General features: G+C 48.0%; 7 protein-coding genes and 1 non-coding gene; 4 read left to right on the forward strand and 4 right to left on the reverse strand.

Annotated features, from left to right (window-relative positions):
- Positions 1 to 21: 21 nt before the first annotated feature.
- Positions 22 to 3414, forward strand: CNAG_01909 (signal transducer). XM_012197451.1 has 6 exons: positions 22 to 212; positions 305 to 2705; positions 2755 to 2955; positions 3006 to 3081; positions 3139 to 3183; positions 3237 to 3414. Exons 2-6 carry the CDS (start codon positions 309 to 311, stop codon positions 3299 to 3301), a joined length of 2784 nt encoding a protein of 927 aa, XP_012052841.1. The 5' UTR covers positions 22 to 212; positions 305 to 308; the 3' UTR covers positions 3302 to 3414.
- Positions 495 to 4037, reverse strand: CNAG_13021. Its single transcript, XR_001046249.1, has 7 exons — positions 3861 to 4037; positions 3782 to 3810; positions 3708 to 3729; positions 3549 to 3654; positions 2744 to 3478; positions 1911 to 2691; positions 495 to 1848 (listed from the first exon to the last, which is right to left on the reverse strand). It is a non-coding gene; the product is annotated as a hypothetical RNA (non-coding RNA).
- An 80-nt stretch (positions 4038 to 4117) lies between these two features.
- CNAG_01910 (hypothetical protein) lies at positions 4118 to 5625 on the forward strand. XM_012197452.1 has 2 exons: positions 4118 to 4776; positions 4825 to 5625. The coding sequence occupies exons 1-2, from the start codon at positions 4170 to 4172 to the stop codon at positions 5532 to 5534; spliced, it is 1317 nt and encodes a 438-aa protein (XP_012052842.1). The 5' UTR covers positions 4118 to 4169; the 3' UTR covers positions 5535 to 5625.
- A 189-nt stretch (positions 5626 to 5814) lies between these two features.
- CNAG_01911 (hypothetical protein) lies at positions 5815 to 8580 on the forward strand. XM_012197104.1 has 4 exons: positions 5815 to 6266; positions 6316 to 6717; positions 6772 to 8298; positions 8349 to 8580. Exons 1-4 carry the CDS (start codon positions 5985 to 5987, stop codon positions 8448 to 8450), a joined length of 2313 nt encoding a protein of 770 aa, XP_012052494.1. The 5' UTR covers positions 5815 to 5984; the 3' UTR covers positions 8451 to 8580.
- Positions 8500 to 11722, reverse strand: CNAG_01912 (NAD synthetase). XM_012197105.1 has 18 exons: positions 11620 to 11722; positions 11560 to 11562; positions 11474 to 11504; positions 11306 to 11423; positions 11166 to 11250; positions 11009 to 11114; positions 10868 to 10957; positions 10725 to 10813; positions 10555 to 10672; positions 10166 to 10503; positions 9965 to 10116; positions 9734 to 9911; positions 9546 to 9681; positions 9361 to 9494; positions 9202 to 9306; positions 8896 to 9150; positions 8818 to 8845; positions 8500 to 8765 (listed from the first exon to the last, which is right to left on the reverse strand). Exons 1-18 carry the CDS (start codon positions 11640 to 11642, stop codon positions 8613 to 8615), a joined length of 2142 nt encoding a protein of 713 aa, XP_012052495.1. The 5' UTR covers positions 11643 to 11722; the 3' UTR covers positions 8500 to 8612.
- A 136-nt stretch (positions 11723 to 11858) lies between these two features.
- CNAG_01913 (hypothetical protein) lies at positions 11859 to 14379 on the forward strand. XM_012197106.1 has 5 exons: positions 11859 to 13175; positions 13231 to 13314; positions 13366 to 13737; positions 13806 to 13814; positions 13870 to 14379. The coding sequence occupies exons 1-5, from the start codon at positions 12250 to 12252 to the stop codon at positions 14327 to 14329; spliced, it is 1851 nt and encodes a 616-aa protein (XP_012052496.1). The 5' UTR covers positions 11859 to 12249; the 3' UTR covers positions 14330 to 14379.
- CNAG_01914 (mitochondrial protein) lies at positions 13592 to 15645 on the reverse strand. XM_012197453.1 has 7 exons: positions 15554 to 15645; positions 15437 to 15491; positions 15056 to 15360; positions 14793 to 15008; positions 14426 to 14739; positions 14108 to 14367; positions 13592 to 14062 (listed from the first exon to the last, which is right to left on the reverse strand). Exons 1-5 carry the CDS (start codon positions 15597 to 15599, stop codon positions 14435 to 14437), a joined length of 927 nt encoding a protein of 308 aa, XP_012052843.1. The 5' UTR covers positions 15600 to 15645; the 3' UTR covers positions 13592 to 14062; positions 14108 to 14367; positions 14426 to 14434.
- A 519-nt stretch (positions 15646 to 16164) lies between these two features.
- On the reverse strand, positions 16165 to 18003 carry CNAG_01915 (ribonucleoside-diphosphate reductase subunit M2). XM_012197454.1 has 5 exons: positions 17538 to 18003; positions 17335 to 17478; positions 17188 to 17282; positions 16723 to 17135; positions 16165 to 16672 (listed from the first exon to the last, which is right to left on the reverse strand). Exons 1-5 carry the CDS (start codon positions 17778 to 17780, stop codon positions 16398 to 16400), a joined length of 1170 nt encoding a protein of 389 aa, XP_012052844.1. The 5' UTR covers positions 17781 to 18003; the 3' UTR covers positions 16165 to 16397.
- Positions 18004 to 18035: the final 32 nt, after the last annotated feature.

An 18035-nucleotide genomic window follows, 5' to 3' on the forward strand; every position in this document is an offset into this window, starting at 1 on the left:
GCTTTCGCCGCGACTTTCTTCTTCGTCAGTCAACATTCACTCCTCACCTCTTGTAGCTTTCTATCCTCCCTGCCCTCTCTTTTCCCCATCTCTTATCCACATCCACCCATTGGATGCCTTCGCGGCGCCAGTCTCCTGCACCACTGTTGCCCGCTGTCCGATAACTTCAATGTCCTGTACCGCAAACAACACGTCTAAACTACCGTCTCTTGGTGAGTGCATCAGTCACGCTTTTATTCACAGACTGGGCACATCACAAGGAATATGTGCGATGTGGACTGACGAATGATCCCCAAATGAAAAGAATAATGTCCTCTCCCCGCCGCCGTCGTAATCAACAATCGACTACCGTGCAGTCCATACGATCACACACGCCTCTTACTCCACGTCTCCTTGATCTAAACACCAACATCCCTACCACACGATCTCGCGCCCGTCTTCTGTCATCCAAGAACCATCTTAAATTGAACGACGAAAACAGCCGCGGTCCTGCGCCCGGTTTCAACAAGAGTCTTAGAAGTAGAGGTCCCCTCAAGGAAAACCCATTAAAGATGAATGTGTTAGAGGATAAGAAAATGATCATTGGGAAGAGAAAAATGGAAGATGAGGATGAGAATCAAAGGAAAGGAAAAATGCTGAAGGCGGATGAAAGACTTGTGAGAAGGATGGGTCCGCCTCTAAAGACCGTAGGGTCAAACAACAGTCTCCATACAAGGCATACACTGGCTCCAATAGTGTCACTACAACGAGTTCCAGAGCAAACCCAGACCGTCGCACCTCCAACGCCAGCAAGAGAAATCTTGCGAATGGGTATGCTCGAAGCCAAGCAAGGAGATGATGAAGCGAACGAAGCAGAGTCGAACATATTTACCGTGGTTGCGCGATCGCCAACACCGCCGAGAATGCGTGAACGTCCCCTTGAAATCAAAAGGGATGAAGACACAACTATCGGGAATTCTCCTAAGTTTATTGCGAGGCCACCGACACCACCGAGACCTCACCAAATGGCCGCCATTACCAAAAGCCCTACTCCTCGTTCCAATGATGCTTCCGTCTCCCTCGCTTCCCCCCGGCGACCCCTGATGCATTCCTCAATCCTATCTACTCCTGGCCGTTCTCAACCATCTCTTATCAATACCTTTAAATCTTCTCCCGCCCACCCACTTTCTACCTTCCTCTCCACGCCCCGCGCGTCTCAAAATCAGTCTACAGCTGCCATTACCACTTACAGCGTATCGACCACACCCGATGGCATACCGCCAACCGTCTCGGTATTTACCCCTAATAACCGTCCCAAAATAGCATCTCCTTTGACCAATAGGCGAATCGCTCTTGCCGTCAGGGTAGCTAAGGAGCAGGCGTCACTTGATGCTTTAGTATTAAAAGCCACTCCTGCCAAGCAGGAAATACAACCACGCGCCGTTGAGGCTCCGAAGGAAAATGTCACTGCTGAAAAAGTTGAAGAAGCGGCCGAGACAACGGAGAACGTGGATATTGATATGGCTGTGGCGGAAGAAACTACAAGTACTGAGTCAGTGCTTGGGGTAGACATGACGACGGGAATGAGGAAGGCTGGTGGTGCGTGCGAGGCCCGATATGTGCCTTCTGTTACCGAAATCGAACCCGATACCAAGATCAATGTTGATGAGCCTGCACTTGAGGCAAAATCTGAGGCGCAACCAGCTTCCGACATTATATCCACATCCTCTACCGAAATCATTTCCACAACACCAGACCCTGCACAGATGGCAGATCCTGCGGCTCCAGAATGCCCTATAACTCAACCCGCTGTCAACATTCAATTGCACAAAACTTCGTCCGGTAGATCTTTGTTGGGTATGGGTGCACCTAGCCGCATCCCCATTAGTACACGGCATGTACCTGCAGTAGCTGCCATCGACAGGTCTTACCTTCCCTCGTCTACAACGAGGAAAATGGCAAGTGGTTTAGGGTTGGGCTCTCTTCCAGAGAGACGACCTGGTGGTCGACCAGAAATGATGGGTAGTGAAGGTTCATCTACTCGAGGGCCTCCGTCGTCGCCTGCCAAGCGTCAACCTTCTTACCCTTCCTCCCTTGGCTCGGGTCCTCTTGCTCGCCCTACAGCACGGGTAGTTTCTAACCCCATCCGTTCTTCTGCTACCGTTTCAGAATCGTTTTCTGCGGTTGAGATGTCCCAGCCTCCTATAATCGAAAGCAGTCGATCTGTGTCTGACCCTGTCCCTATTCTTGAACCTGCACGAACGTTCAGATTGAGTTTGAGTACGAATAGGCGAGAAGGTATGTCATTAGAGACTTCTCAATCCTTGGCCGGTTTGAGTGAGGCATTGGAGAAGCTCAAGTCAAAGAAACGACTTTCCGGTGCATCTGCTTCTGCTGAACCACCCCGAAAACCGACCATTCCTTCAGTCACTGTCACGGGCCCAGCTCCAAATGTTTCTAAAAAGGAAACAAACAATCTCTCAGCATCAACGAGCTCTACGACCATGGCGCCTCTGGCCAATCATCGAGTACGAAGCGCAGTTCATCCTGCTGACTCGTCCGTCTCATCGGACACCACCGGCGAAAAATCTATTTTGGAAATGCTGAGTTCATCGAAGGGCGTGAGGTGTTTCCAGGGCGTGGTGGCGTTTGTAGACGTGAGAACAAGTGAAGGATCAGATTCGTCACAGTTCTTTTCCGATATTTTGAAATCTGGCGGAGCAAAGGTAAGCCTTTGATAGTGAAGGAGATATACAGTACTAACTCTCTTATAAGGTTCTTACCCGACCAACACTCTCTTGCACCCATGTTGTTTACAAATCTGGTCGACCGGCGACGCTGAATTGGTACCGACGACAGGACAAGCCACCAAAACTTGTGAGCATCAAATGGGTGACGGATAGTAAAAAGGCCAGTAAGAAGATGGAAGAAAACAAGTATCTTGTGGACCCGAATGAGGAGCCTATATTTGAAAAGGTGTGTGCCGAAGGTTATTGATGGGGAAGTATACTAAATGATCATTATAGAGAAGAAAATCGATGGAACCCAAGGCCTTGTCGGCGCATAGGAGCACTGCGAGTAGCAGCGCTAAGAGACAAGCGTGTAAGTGATACTTTGCCTTCGCACCAAGTTTTGATGAGGCTGATAGTTATGCCAAAGTACTGGCTGTTGCCGAGGCGAAAAATAAGAGTATGAGCTATGCGCGTAAGTATCCCTCAAGATGAGTCTGCTGAATTTCCCATGCTAACGAGCTGTAGCCAAACTTCCTTCCCCTCTCAAGAAGACCTACATCAACCTCCCCTTTTCAGATGACAACAAGTAGTCAAGCCTCCAGCTCAAAGCACTATAAGCCCCCCGAAAGGGTGGGAGGAAGTATCTGTTGTAACCTGTAGCCAGAGTTCGATAGTGGAGCATGAATATCGGTATATTAATGACCTGTCGAGTTGGGATAGAGTATCAAATTGCATGTCTATGTTTGTTGGCAACACCTCAAAACCTCCTGTACACACATTGAAAATTGGTAATTCATCAGCTATAGTGGGTGGCATAAGTGTGATATCTTAACTCACAGTACAACTTAAAAAGACGCTAAGAAATAAGGGGAAATCGATTCGTTTCGGGCTTAGAAGTTGTAGTTCAAGCCACCTCTTCCGATTGAAAAGTTGACCCGCTTGCCTAAGGGCTATGGATGAGCTATGAGAGTAGTGGGTATAGTCCAGAAGGCTGACCATTAATGTTGAGATACAAGAACTGTGGAGAATACGTTAGCAGGTCCTGCGCGGAGAAATGAATTGGGACTGACTTTCGGTATGATGGTGATACGTTTGTGATCTAATGAATTATGAGTACAAAGCGGCCCGATGCATCTTCAGGCTACTTACAGCCAAAGCCCATTTCGATATATTGCTTTGCTTGGATATGGGAATAAGACTCCTTGGAAGAGCAGACAAGAGGATACAGTATAAGGATGCAAGTTCAATACGTGAAGTTTGTAGATCGACTGGACTTTGAACTATGACGATTTAAGGCACGAAGATGTACCACTTGCCATCTCCCCAATCAGTGTTACGTAACATGATCAGTTGTTGTATATGTTAATAGGCCAAAAGTAATAAGGCCCGAGACAAAAGCGAGTCTGCTGTAACTTCGCTCATTTCATTCAAAGTAATCCTTGCCTCGTACCCCACATCATGTCCAATGGCAAGATATCATTCTCTTTCGGCGCAAAACCAGCCCCAAAACCCGCCATGGCAACTTCAGCAGTAGCCCCAGCCCCAAAATCTAACCTTGAACTCCTGATGGCAAAATCCAAGGCAAAGCAACCTCCTTCCAAAGCTCCCTCTGCTGCCCTTTTCAATGATGAGGATGAAGACGAGGGCAAACCATCATCTGCCCCTCCAGACCTTCTCGCTGGTCCCAGCAAGAAGAAAGCTCCTGTTACCCAATCTGCGCAACTGTCTCGTGCTGAAAGACGAGCACAGGCCGCTGCTCAAGCTATCGACCAGTCGATCTTTGATTATGATTCTCATTATGAACAGATGAAGGCTGCAGAGCGAGTAGCGGAGGAAGTGAAGAAGAAGGAAGGTGAAGAGAGGAAACCGAAATATATTGAAAGTTTCTTGGCTTCGGCGCAGACTCGAAAGCTGGATAAGTTAAGAGCAGAGGAAAAGATGCTGGAGAGAGAGAGGGAGAAAGAGGGTGATGAGTTTGAAGGGAAGGAAAAGTTTGTTACAGAAGCTTACAAGAGACAGATGGAGGAGGTTAGGAAGGCTGAAGAGGAAGAGAAGGCGCGAGAAGGTGATAACCCCATTGCAGATGCTTGACTGTGGCTGACCGTTATGACAGAGGCTCTGAGAAAAGGACAGAAGGGACCCGGTCTCACTGCTTTCTACAAAACTATGCTGGACTCCGAAGAATCTAAGCACGCCGCCGCTGTTTCTGCTACGTCAAAGCCTGCCATGGGTCCATCTCTTGCCATTCGACCACCGACCGAACCTTCAAAACCAGTATACGATGACGAAGAAGAGTACGATCCCTTTTTGGCTCGAGAGGCAAAGGGATCAGCGTCTGCTTCTGCAGAAAAGAGGCTCGAGAAGGCAGGCACAACGATGATGGATAAAGAGAGTGGGAAGCAGGTGGAAATCAATGATGAAGGAGAGGTTGTGGATAAGCGATCACTTCTCAAAGCGGGACTAAATATTACCAAGAAACCAAAGGCTGACATCCCCAACTCCCTGCTCACATCTCAGCGCAGTGGTCAACTGCCTGAGGGACCATATGTCTCTCGCGCTGTTGGAGCAGCGGCTAGTTACAAGGAGAGAATGGAAAGGGAGCGTAGAAGATTAGCGGAACAAATGAGGGAAGTAGAGGAAAGGAAGAGGAAGGAAGAGGAGGATAGGTTACGGATGGAGGAAGAGGAGGCAAGGCGGAGAAGAGAGGGAGAAAGCGGAGAAGCGGAAAGGAAGAGGGCAGAGGCGCGAGAACGATACTTGGCGAGAAAGCGCGAGAGAGAAGAGGCAGAGAAAGGTGGGAACAAGAAAGTGAAGGAAGGGTAGAGTTTGTACGAGTTGCATCTTGTCATATGTAAGGCATTTCTACCTGATCCGTAAGGCGGCTGTAGAGTTATGTACTGGCCTCTTTTTTTGTACTGGATGCTCCATCTGTACCCTTCGTCTGCTGGTTCATGACGCTGTTTGTTGCGTGTGACTGTTGTTGTCCCAATCTAATCCCCGATTGGAAAGATAATCGGATATGATTACGTATTAACTTGTTGTTGCAGCGGTGACGCCAGCCGAGGCGTTAATAACGATTCACGACCATACATACATTCTACAACGAGTGTCCAAAGTAATATCCTATTCCCAGTACATATTCTGCTCCCCATCTGTACAGCCAGGTATTGGAGTCGGCAAGAGCCGGAGACAACATATCACCAGGCGAGCAAGAGGTCCAGCTCGATAACAACCGGTCCAGCTCGATAACAACCACGAATCTGCTCGCCCACAATGTCATCAGCAAACCCATCGTCAATTATTGCAGAAGTCCTTCGACAACCCGACGATCTTCTCAAGCTCGCGGCATATCGCAAGAAGCTCCTGAAAGAAAAATCGGCTCTGGATACCAAGCTTTCGGAGGGTGTGAAATCTCAACTGGACGCAACAAGAGATGCGTTGCTCAAGTTACAGAATAGTAAAGCTGCGGTGACACTAATAAGGGAGGAGATGTTGGCTGTGGAGAAGCTTATGGGTGGAGAAGATGGTGGGGAGGCATTTGATAAGATTACGAGGGTAGGCATATTGTCATCTCGATGATTTGAACGAGCTGACAAGAAGCCAGGTTTCGATAATACACCGTAACTTTGCACAAACGTCCAAGATGGTACAGAACCTCCGATCAATGTCCGAGAAAGTTGATTACTTGTCTTCTCTACTTGATTCTGACAAGAATCATCCCGATGGTGCTGCGGGTCCTTCTCCCAATCTCTTGCCCATTCACTTCCAATTACAGCAACTGGAAGCATTCCGTAACGAGACTTTGCATGAGGCCAAAAAGTCAAACCCTCAAGATAGGGAGACATTAGTAAAGTGGTTTGAGAAGGTGGATAAAGTGGGCGAGGACTTTGAAGCGTGGTTATGGGAGATAGCAGGAAGTGTGGTTGAGCTGTTGAGGAAGGGGAATGGTGGGACTGTGGTCAGACTTTTAAAGATTATTGAGGTCGAGGGTAAAGAGGACGAAAAGGTCCGACATATTTCAGGCTCAAAACGATAGCGGTACAAGCTAACATTGCCATAGGCCGTAGCAATGCGTCTTGTACGCAAAGTCGCAACTACCGATGCGGCTTCGAAATTCAAATCTATGCAAGCCAACGCTCGAGTCATCAAGAATTATCGCCACAAATTTCTCGATGTCATGAAGTCCACCGTGCAGCAATCATTTGAGGAATACTTTCTTGATAATCAGCATGACTTTTTAGGATTCATTGAAGGGCTTGGGTGGGTGTACAAGGACATCATTAGGATCAAAGACGACATTGAACCTCTTTTCCCTGCCGACTATGAGATTACCGCTTTCCTTGTCAAAGCCTATCACAAGTCTCTCAATGAAACACTGATCAAGGTGGTCAAGTCTGCACCCGAGGCCAAGGTCCTCTTGGAGCTTCATGCATGGGTCAAAGAATACAGAGTGAGCATGAAGGAGCTTGAAATCCCTCCTGCTTGGATCCAACCTCCATTGCTCGACGGCAAATCTCAAGAACTTATCGAGGACTATGTCAAACTCATTGTCACCAAACTCGATGAATGGACTATCAACCTTATGCGAGAAGAGACGGGCCAGTTTACATGGCGTACTCGCGAGCCAGAACAAGCGGCAGATGGTCTTTTCGGTATGGAGGGTGTGGTCGATTTCTTCCAGTTGGTCAACCAACAATGCAATCTAGCGCTGGATTCCAACCAAGGTGCAGTGTTGACGCGAGTGGTGACAGAATCTGCAAAGGTGATGAGGCGTGTTCAGGATCAATGGCTCAAGTTGCTAGCAGACGAGATGAAGGCACAAACAGAAAAGAAACCGGAAGAGGTGTTACCAGGGTTGGTCGAATATGTCATGGCCCTTGCAAATGACCAACTGAAATCTGCCGATTATGCCGAAGCTCTATCTACCCGATTGGAACCCTTGGTATCTGACAAGTACAAAGAAGTTATCTCAGCTCGACTTAACGAGGCTATTGATGGCTACATTGACGTTGCCAAGCGCTGTTTATCCTGCCTTGTCCAGTTTGTATTCCATGACGTACGAGTCGCCACCAAAGCGCTCATCACTCCTTCATGGTACACCGAACAGCTCATGGGTCAGATTATGGAGACGATGAAAGATTATATGGGTGATTACCAAGCACACCTCCACCCGTCCGTTTTCGAAATCCTCGTTGACAACCTTCTCGACGCCTTCCTCATATCTTACCTCTCCGCCCTTCGACGGGCCTCAACCAACTCCCTCCGTATGCCCGTCGCCATTCAAAAGATCAAATCCGACATATCATCTGCCTTCCAATTCTTCTCCCAGTACAAATCCTCGCCGGCTCTTGAAGAAAACTTTGAAGTGCTAAACATGATTGTAAACATGCTCGCGGCATCTCCTGAAATGGTCTTCATGGACTATTGGAATTTCGCCAAAATACATGGTCCTCAATTACAATTTGCGGAAGCTTTGATGAAAGCGAGGGATGATTTGGATAGAGATGGTGTCAAGGAGATTATGGAGACATTAAGAAGAAAGGTCAAGGAGGAGGATATTGGAGAGCCAGAAGAACCTACAATTATGGTAAGCCATGGCACACTTGCTTCTCTGAGCTTCACTTACGTCATGAGCAGGTCAAAGTCCAAGCAACTTCTGGAGGATTGTTGTCAAACCTCACGAATCTTGCTGGAACATATGCTAGCAACTTCGCCGCAGCCGGTCTCCGGCAGTCATAGGCTTACCCGTGCTTCTTATCCACCACGCTGGACATGCCTTTTTCACCTGCTATCCTTTCACGATCTTATGCTTCATGTTACACTACGTTGTACTATATTCATAATCACATGCATCTACTATACTTCGTGACTATCTTCTCAGTCTTTCATTTCAAACACACTTTAATCAACTTCATTGGTGTCGACCTTGGGCTTCTGTGCCATGTCAGGCAACTTTCCAGCAAGTTCATCAATCTTCCTGAACTGATGAGTGAATCGGGAGGGATACAAGAACGGTCGAAGGTCAAAGCGGTTGTCGTCGGGACTGTATGACTCCTGTATGGCAATATTAGCAAGTCTACTCACTGATTCTGACAGGAAAACATACCATATGCACTGAAGGAGTGATGGTCGTCCTATATGATGCGTCAGATATACCTCATACCATCATGAAAGTAATACATACATCTTATGCCTGTTGATGGCATACGTGAAGAAGAAGTGCTTGACCTTCTCCGCAATCTCTTTCGGAGACAAGAAACTGCCCCACTCTTGTACCAACTTGCCAAACATGCTGTACGGTCCACATTTCTCCACCTTTCGCAAACGACCGAATACCGAAAGCTCGTCATAAGTCATGCCCATTTCGATTTCATCAGATTGGATGACGTTGTCAGGGCCGATGGGGATAAGTTCAGCAGTAGGGACAGCGTGGAGGAAGCTAAGAGAAGTTAGATTGATATTGGAAGAGATGTAAAGAGTAAGTACATACTTGTAGAGAATCGGGAGGTCAAACTTGACTTGGGCCCAGGCGATGAACCTCTTGAGGTCGACCTTACTGATACCACCGATAGGGTTGACATCGGCACTTGAGCAACTAAAGACCGTATCAATACTACAGCTTTAACGACAAACATGAAGCGTTACGTACTCATATTTGGTAAAATAGCCTCGCAAACTCTCGTCGACGTTGGCACTGCCCAAGACCAAGAGACCACCGTTCTTACCCCTGACCCATGGGAGAAGTTGGGCAAACATATAGCTAACAACCATTCGCAGTCGTGCCTGTGTCCTGATGTCAATCTCGTGCTCCGGTCAAAAGAGAATCTCATTTACCTGAATGTTTTGCAGCGCCAAATTTTCGGCATTGGTGCCACCGTGCACCTTGAATTGAGGATTCTTGCCGGTGACGAGGGTGAAGATACCCTTGACGGCACTCACAGCGGTGTCCATGTTCAAATCGACGTGGTATCTGTGGTTATCAGTTAGCCACCTCAACTTCCAAATGGTTAGCCAGCACTTACGAGCCGATGGCGTCAGCAAGGTTCTTGGCTCTTTCCCTGGTCTCACTACTAGAGTTCTCCGTACCCATGTAACAAGTGTGGAAGATTCTGCCGGAGAATTCACGAGGATCCTCGGGAATGTAGGTGCTGTCTTCAGGCTCATTGGCAATTCGTCGAGCATCAGCAATAACCTGCTCGTCTACAAAGGTCTTGTCAGATTTTATATCGTACCCCGCCAGAATCACAACTTACCGCCTTTTGCAGCAGCCTCCACGACCAAACGGCACATGGAGTGTACGATGACTGCTGTGGCGCAACTGTCGATACCCCCACTGAGAGGGAGGAAGTAACCCTGAGTACCAGATCGGCGAAGATAGTCCCAGAGCCAGCATGCAGGACCAAGGCTGAAGATGTCGTCAGTATGGATTAAATCACACAAACCGTCGGACTCACGCAATTTCCTCTTCGGGGGTGTGATACTTCACATCCATGCTACCCTTAGTCTCCCGTACTCCCACCTTAATCTGTTCACCACCATCGAGCCTGGTATCCGCTACGACTCTCTCATACGCCTCGGCCTGCGCACTCTGCATCCTCCTGCTACTTGTTGTCCTGTGAGCCCGAACAGCGCGAAGGTCAATGGTGGCGCTGACAACTTCAACCTCAGAAAGAGAGAACTGAGGGCCTTGGGCAAGGATTTGGCCGTTCATGGCAATGAGACAAGCTCCGTCATAGTAGAGACGGTCACCGTCGCAGCCTTGCTGGTTAGAGTAGAGGTAGATACCGCCGAGCTAGACGACCGGTTAACGAGTTAAACAATACCGAAACGACAAGCGACTCACCTTCATGGTAGCTTCCTTGATAAGCTCCACACGACGGTTGAGTTTTCTAAGCTCATGGTGGCTACCGGAGGAGTTGGTAAAGATTTCAACACCGTCAAGGCCCATAAGAATGTGGGGCCTGCCATCAAGATCAGTCATATTGCGCACGATTGCTCAGAACAAATACACACGAGGCAGGGGTGAAGAGCTCCTCACAGAGCTCGACACCGATGACTGTATCTTCTGTGGCAATTACCGCATCTCCGAAAGGTACATAGGTCTAAACATTATTAGCCCGCAACTTATCACTGCTGGATAGATTGAAGCAACTCACCTGTCCAGTGACAGTTCTGATCATATGAGGCAAGGAGTGCTTTTCAACCTGCCTATGCTTGTGCCAAGGTGTGAAGTGCCTTAGCTCTCGCTATAGATGTGATGAGCGCCCAGCTTCCTTTCAGACATGAATGCCCCTTACATAGTTCCCGTCGTTGGCCATCCACATCTTCGGCCTGATCAAAAGAATCTTGCCATTATAGATGATGACTCGGCAGTTATAGTTGTTGTTCTTGTGTTCAAGGGGCCTTGGATTCATGTCAGATCAAGTTCCACGACGATACAATAGTCAAACTTACATTCCGATATCACAAACAATGTCCTTTGCCTCTTCACTCTGCAAGATTTTTGCAAGAACTTCCCAAGAGTGGAGCATGGTATCACCTACAGCTTGGCTCAGCAATAAATCCAATTACACCTGAAGATTCATTCTACTCGCCTTCAAGGAAGTGATCCAAACACCCGTATCCCGGAACTTCGAGCTCTGGTCCCACTCGAAGTGTTGCTCCACGAGACTTGGCGATGGCAATAGAACGAAGGATTCGTTCGCAGTTGCCCTATCTTTCATCAGTACCATATCAATGGCCTTAATACGCATAGTAGCTACCTCGAAGTCCAGGGACCATTGTCGGAGTTGACTATTAAATTACGCAGTGAGTGATAGATCCAGCTGTGGGATGGCAGCAGACATACCAGCTAAAATCCAGGTCAGCTCATGTGCATCATTCTGAAGAGCTTGTAAAGAGTACTCACGTTGCTACTGTGACGAGATGCATTTATGGGATAAGTAGAGGGATAGGGAAAAAGAGAAGAGAGTCCCCTACGTTGGAGTTTTATAATAGCAACTGGCCGTCACAGGAACACCATGCTTCGTTCTTCTCGCTTTCGACACTCTTCATGAATGAGAAGATAACCGGGCGGACAGCGCCGCCACTCGACGTCATCACGGCACTGCTCTCACAAAAAGGAAAGCTGTTCCGCCCATTTCCTCTTTCCACCAAAAAATACCATAACCCCCTGTATCTTTACAAAATACTAATGCAAGCGCCGATTTCAAGCTAACCTCACTGGCATTGACCCTATATGATGGGTAATAGGCGCAAATCACAGAGATAATATGATGCAGCATGCCTAACCGCCAACTGAAGTTGTGGAAACCATAGGAAATTTGCGGTAGGCGAGCTGAAGTGATCTTGCGTCCTAACACATCTCGCTCCTCAAGCTCATGCTGACCCGCGGTAACAGGCCAGGGAGGGGCAAGTCCGGCCGAGATCCTCTATTTTCCTCAAGTTGACTTATCATATACTCATCTCATCTTAACGTCCTCAAAATAGCTTGCCGGCCGTCGTTATTCGCTCTCCGGTAGAGCGGTCGACATCCATCATGTGTTCGGATGGGGCAAAGGACAACCAGCTTACTGACGGCGGCTTTGACTGGACTACTCTTTTGGATGATCTCGACGACAGGATTCAGACATCTCACCTTCGTACTCCTGCCCAAACCCCGAATACTGGCCTTTCGGGAGACCATACTCATTTCGACTGGCTCGACTTGTGGGATGCTATTCAACCTCCAAAAGAGCAATCTGCACCTTTAACGAACAAAGTGCCTCCTACCCCAGAGAGCCTTCCCAAGCCCACCCAAACTCCATCGACTCCAAAGACACTATTTTCTCTCTTATCCCCAAGCTCCCCACCTCCGCATGGAGCGTCCTTTTCTTCTCCTGCATCCTCTGTCATTCAAGGTCCTTTTTCGAACAGAGACCGGAAACCTTACATTTCCCCTCTCGATCGCAAAGGCATAGTCAGAAAAGCGCCTGTCCAAGATGACAATCCTTTTCTTGTCTCCTCTCCTTGCCTCAGAAAGCCTGACATCCCCGCACCTCGTCGACAGCCGGTGCTAGAAGTACCATACGACTGGTCGCCTAATACACCCACTCCGGTTAGATTCCATCCCGCAACAGTCGAAGAGCTTCCATCCCAACCCGTTTTTACCTCCATTGGACAGCTGCAAGGCTCCTCAACAAAGCAAAGCATTTTATGGCTGACCCATATGTCCACCTCCGGAGGGCTCACACCTTCTTTGAAAAGAATATCATTGCCTTACCACCCTTATCCAAAGGTGAGAGGTGTGAGCATGTTCATAAACCATCCAAAAAGGCGGGTGCATGAGCAAATCAGGGTGAAAGAGGATGTCAAAAATGACCAGGACATTTTTACGGCAACCATGGATTCGGTCATGGACAAGGACTGGAGAAAGACTAGTATGGTTCACGGAGTCTATACGGTTAACTTGCTAAGTGAAGACCTGTAAGTAAACTAATAAAAAAAACATGCGAACATAGCTCAATCAATTTTTTATCAGCGAAATTCGTGAGAGATCAAAAAGGAGCGTCATGGAAGAGATGAGGCAAGTAAAGGCTCTTGGAATGTCTACTCTCGTCATTCAGTATGTCTATTTGCTCTGCCAAACCTCTAACTTACCACACTCCCTTTTTAGTTTGGGCTCAGCCGGGAAAGATGACCCCTCTCACAAGCACGTGCAATTGACCCGACTAGTCTCTGATCTCCGCGAGATCACTCGCGCTGTCCCAGGTATCACTCTCGCCCTCGAAAACACTGTACACCCATCATTGCACTCCCTCACAACCCTCTCTTCGCTCTGCGCAATACTTACTCATTTCCCGCCTTCACAACTCAAGCTTTGTCTGGATCTATCACATCTTCATGTGAGCGAATTTGACTTGAACTCTAAGAGCGGAAGGAAGGAGATGTGGGAATTATTGGAGAAAGCAGGGAAAACAAGGGTGGTGGGCGTGCATATCAGTGATAATTATGTGGCTCATGGAGGTAAAGGCGATCGACATGCCAAGTGAGTTTATCAGCCAGCATATACACAGGTATTTTTATTCAAGGGATATGGCGCTGACAAGCGGACAGCATTGGATTGTAAGTTTACTTTTCTAGGCCTACTCGTGGAGTGTCCGCTGATCACACGCTTTAGTGGCCACATAACTCTCTCATCATTTCGCACGATCCTATCCAATCCCTTCTTTCACAACATACCTCACCTTCTAGAAACACCCCCATACTTCAAACATTTCCGGCCGCCTAATACCATCCATTGTAAACTACCTATGTACGCTCAGAAGATCATCGAAATGGAGAGCGAAAGGGCAAGTCTCGAGCGATTACTGCTGGAGAGGATTGTGAGCATGTCCGATCCCGAGTGGATGACGTACCAGTCCAAACTCTGGGTCATGTATAAAAAGGCGAGAAAGGTGGTGGAAGCGAGAATATACAAGGTTTTGTTCAAGCAAGGAGGGAGTTTATGGAGAAAGTTTAGAAAAGAGAGAAAAAAGCTCGGAAGCTACCTACGACAGGTAGAGGCTCAGAAGCGCAAAGAGAAGAACATGTCTATAAAGGATGAGAGAGTGACAATAACCCAGTGTTGCGAGCTGTGAACGAGATATAGACTCCCTTATTAGTTGTATGCATAGAGCTGGGGGGTTGTCAGTTCCGCTTCCGTGAACTTTAATAAATGGTTGACTGACGCTCACCTTTTAATTTTAATGTTCCAAGGCAGCATCATTGCTGTATTTGAACCCTGCCCACCTCCTCATCTCATCAACCTCGACGACTCCTCTTCTCTCGCCGTTTTCCACACACTTGAGAACGGCATTCGCGACATGGTCTACATGGAGAGGGAATGTCCTCGCTCCTTCGAGAGCACCTCGGATGGCCGACTGAGGGGAGAAGAGGCTAGGGATATTTTGAAGAGGTGCAGGAAGGGCAGCATTCAGTTTGGAAGAAAGGTCAATGAGGAAGGCTGGGAGAGTGGACAATGGGCGTGTGTGTGGGTGGTACATTAACCCTACGTGCCTATCAGTGTCTCACACATCTGACTTGTTAATCTAAACGACTTACCAGGCCTGATAAATATCGGTCTGACACCACCAATCTCGGAACACCTCTTCGCAATCTCCAGCTCTGCTTCTCTTTTCGATTCGATGTATTTTTTTGGTACCAAAGGTCTGAAAGCATCGGCAGCAGAGATGTAGACAAACGTTTTCTCCTTTACAGCCTCATTAGGAGCTGAGGGATGAGGAGCAGTGCTGAGCATAGTGTTCAGCACCTCGAGCGCTATTCTGTCATCAGCATCGTCCCATGTAAATATAAGAGGGACATACCTGAATCCCTGTTCATCCCTTCGTACCCTCTTCTCTTTTCCTCGGCCGTCTTCAACGGGTTCCCCTCTCCTCCTCCCAAACCCTTTAGAAACCCCCCTGCAAGATTTATCAAATCCCCCTCTCTCACTGCTTTTTTATACCCCTGATCTTCCAGTAATATACCAAGGGTATGGACGACAGCAGTGGATGAAGATAAGAGGGGAGAGTAAGAGGAAGGGGAAAAGGCGGAGGCAGAGTGCCATGATACCTTAGGAACCCAGGCGGGTGTGTGGCCTGCGGGAGTGGTGAACGGTTTACCGGACGAGCTATAAACAGAGGTCACTCAAAATGTCAAAACATCAAAAGGCCAACGTGCCATGTGACACGTGTGGAATACCATACCTCATGGAGCTGACTTCCCAGCCTTTGCCGACGGCAGCTTTACAGATGGCGGAGCCTGCAAGCAGCTGTGTCAGTTTTGCAACGACAACTGACAAAGTGTTTATACGCGATACGCACCAAGGAAACCATTCCCTCCAACTACGAGCAGACGGGGGACGGACATGCTAGTAGAGTGCTAGGGATGAGTAGAGACGTGTTGTTGTTGTAGTAGCATTCCAGCTAAATGGAACGAGGCGACATCCTCCGATACATGGCAAGCCCGGTGGAGGCATTTCTTCTCTTTCCAGAGCATGTTTTTTTAATTTCCATGTTCAATCTAAAAGCGATAGACCAGAGTTATGCATGTGATTCGATGACCGTAGCTTTATAGGCTGAGCGAGCATCTAAGATGTTGGACCTTTTGATCCTTGCATAGATGTCGAAACCGTTCCTTATGGGTTTTGGTCGATTGCTCCTCCTCAGCCTTCTCCATAGCAAGCTGCCGTTGAAGGATTAGCTCTTTTCTCACACTTAGGCCGATTGGCGATCACTTATTGAAGAGAATGTGACTCTTCAAGGGACAGCTGACTAATTATTTTCGAAATACAGAACGATTACACGATAGTCCATATCAACTGCAAATCAGACTCGACAGGTCTTCTAATAGCTCTACTCGTTGATGGCAATTTGATGCAGTTTTCCAGATCTCCAGTCATTCCTCGCCTTATGAACTGCCAAGTATGTTATAGTGAATCATGTCATTATTTTGCATCTTGCATGTCATAATGCTTTTCGTCCACAACCATGCTATTCTATATACTATAAAACACCCGACTGCTGTCGCTCGCACGCCGTACGACTCAGATCATCAAAGTGTTACAAGACTTCTTTACTATTAATTAAAAAGTGACAACAAAATTAAAATTAGACTCTCAAATAATACACCAATGTCCAGCATACCCCAAACCGATCAACCGCGCATTTAAAAGTCTTCGTCGAGAGAAAAGCCCTTCTTGATGGCGTTGTGGTCGGCCGCACCGACGGCCTGGTTGACACCAGATTTGGAGTATGCAGAGACTCGAGACTCGAAAAAGTTGGCCTTGCCTTGGAGAGAGATCATCTCCATAAAGTCAAAGGGGTTGGCAGAGTTCCAAATCTTCTCGTTGCCCAAAGCAACAAGAAGACGGTCGGCAACAAACTCAATGTATTGGCACATGAGCTTGGCGTTCATACCGATAAGAGAGACGGGGAGAGCGTCTAAATGAAAAGTCAGCGGTGATCAAAAAACAACTGCTAGGCAAACTCACCAGTCAAGAACTCTTGCTCAATGATGACAGCCTCCTTGATGATCTTTGCAATAGTGTCGGGGTGAGGGCGTCTTCGGAGATGGGTGAAGAGGAGACAGGCAAAGTCGGTGTGGAGACCCTCGTCTCGAGAGATGAGCTCGTTAGAGAAGGTAAGACCAGGCATGAGACCTCGCTTCTTAAGCCAGAAGATGGACGCGAAAGAACCAGAGAAGAAGATACCCTCCACGGCAGCAAAAGCAATGAGTCGCTCGCCGAAACAAGATTTTTGGTCAGAGATCCATCGAAGAGCCCAGTCGGCCTTCTTTCGGATACAAGGAATGGTGTCCATAGCGTCAAAGAGGAAGTTTCGTCGAGCAGTGTCCTTAATGTAGGTGTCGATGAGGAGAGAGTAGGTCTCGGCGTGGATGTTCTCCCTATCGTCGCGTTAGTAAGGTTGTCCGTAGCAAGAAAAAGGAGCTGACTCACATCATGATCTGGAAGCCGTAGAAAGACTTGGCCTCAGCAATCTGGACCTCGCCAGAGAATCGCTCAACAAGGTTCTCGTTGACGATACCGTCAGACTAAGCGTCGAGTCAGTGCAAGTGCGACGCGTGAAAAAAAGAACACACTTACGGCAGCAAAGAATGCAAGGACGTGCTCAATGAAGTATCGCTCGTTGTCGTTGAGCTTGTTCTCCCAGTCGTGAAGATCGGGGGCAAGGTTGATCTCTTCAGCAGTCCAGAAAGAGGCCTGAGCCTTCTTGTACATTTGCCAAATCTGCGCCCAATGTTAGCATCCATCGACGCGTAAACGTGTAAAACAACTTGAAGACTCACCTCGTGGTACTTGATGGGGAACAAGACAAACCTCGCATTGGTTTCCTTCAACAAGGGCTCGTCCTTTTCCTCACAATCGAGGTCGCCGACGAATCGCTTACGGTACTCCTCAACGTCATCTTCGGGGGCAGCAGCTTGGAGCTTGGAGAGGAGAGTGGCCTCGGAAGCCTTCTTGGTGGTGTTGAGGTCAATGTTTGCAAAGGCAGAAGCAGCAACCTTGGAAGGGGTCTCGACGGCAGCCATTGTGTATGCGTCTAAGGGTTGAAAGAGTGTAATAAAGTAGAGTGGGAGTGCAAAATGCAAGACTCAAAGTATTGTGGAATGTGAAGAGAGGAAGACGAGGAGAGAGAAGGAGGTTATATACGTCGAGGGATGGGCCGTGTCAGGGCTTAGCTGATGTCAACTCAGCGTGTCAGTTAACATCGCGTCGCGTGTAAAGAAAATTAATTCCCAAGGCACACCAGGCACCAACGCTCAAAAAAGCAAAAGTCACGTGAC

This window comes from Cryptococcus neoformans, chromosome 11 (genome assembly GCF_000149245.1).
Source record: "Cryptococcus neoformans var. grubii H99 chromosome 11, complete sequence".
In the NCBI taxonomy this organism is placed as follows: domain Eukaryota; kingdom Fungi; phylum Basidiomycota; class Tremellomycetes; order Tremellales; family Cryptococcaceae; genus Cryptococcus; species Cryptococcus neoformans.

Coding starts and splice junctions, on each gene's coding strand:
- CNAG_01910 (XM_012197452.1), top strand. CDS start 4,170: ATGTCCAATGGCAAGATATCATTCTCTTTCGGCGCAAAACCAGCCCCA. Junction 4,777..4,824: donor GGAAGAGAAGGCGCGAGAAG/GTGATAACCCCA, acceptor CCGTTATGACAG/AGGCTCTGAGAAAAGGACAG.
- CNAG_01911 (XM_012197104.1), top strand. CDS start 5,985: ATGTCATCAGCAAACCCATCGTCAATTATTGCAGAAGTCCTTCGACAA. Junction 6,267..6,315: donor CATTTGATAAGATTACGAGG/GTAGGCATATTG, acceptor ACAAGAAGCCAG/GTTTCGATAATACACCGTAA. Junction 6,718..6,771: donor AGGGTAAAGAGGACGAAAAG/GTCCGACATATT, acceptor ACATTGCCATAG/GCCGTAGCAATGCGTCTTGT.
- CNAG_01909 (XM_012197451.1), top strand. CDS start 309: ATGTCCTCTCCCCGCCGCCGTCGTAATCAACAATCGACTACCGTGCAG. Junction 2,956..3,005: donor AGGAGCCTATATTTGAAAAG/GTGTGTGCCGAA, acceptor TGATCATTATAG/AGAAGAAAATCGATGGAACC. Junction 3,184..3,236: donor TAAGAGTATGAGCTATGCGC/GTAAGTATCCCT, acceptor AACGAGCTGTAG/CCAAACTTCCTTCCCCTCTC.
- CNAG_01913 (XM_012197106.1), top strand. CDS start 12,250: ATGTGTTCGGATGGGGCAAAGGACAACCAGCTTACTGACGGCGGCTTT. Junction 13,176..13,230: donor AACTTGCTAAGTGAAGACCT/GTAAGTAAACTA, acceptor ATTTTTTATCAG/CGAAATTCGTGAGAGATCAA. Junction 13,315..13,365: donor ATGTCTACTCTCGTCATTCA/GTATGTCTATTT, acceptor CTCCCTTTTTAG/TTTGGGCTCAGCCGGGAAAG.
- CNAG_01915 (XM_012197454.1), bottom strand. CDS start 17,780: ATGGCTGCCGTCGAGACCCCTTCCAAGGTTGCTGCTTCTGCCTTTGCA. Junction 17,283..17,334: donor TCCTTGCATTCTTTGCTGCC/GTAAGTGTGTTC, acceptor CTCGACGCTTAG/TCTGACGGTATCGTCAACGA. Junction 17,136..17,187: donor TACGGCTTCCAGATCATGAT/GTGAGTCAGCTC, acceptor ACGCGACGATAG/GGAGAACATCCACGCCGAGA.
- CNAG_01912 (XM_012197105.1), bottom strand. CDS start 11,642: ATGCATCTCGTCACAGTAGCAAC. Junction 10,504..10,554: donor TCAAGGAAGCTACCATGAAG/GTGAGTCGCTTG, acceptor CCGGTCGTCTAG/CTCGGCGGTATCTACCTCTA. Junction 8,766..8,817: donor TCACTCCTTCAGTGCATATG/GTATGTTTTCCT, acceptor ATTGCCATACAG/GAGTCATACAGTCCCGACGA.
- CNAG_01914 (XM_012197453.1), bottom strand. CDS start 15,599: ATGTCCGTCCCCCGTCTGCTCGTAGTTGGAGGGAATGGTTTCCTTG. Junction 15,492..15,553: donor TGGAGGGAATGGTTTCCTTG/GTGCGTATCGCG, acceptor AGCTGCTTGCAG/GCTCCGCCATCTGTAAAGCT. Junction 15,009..15,055: donor AGGGATGAACAGGGATTCAG/GTATGTCCCTCT, acceptor ATGACAGAATAG/CGCTCGAGGTGCTGAACACT.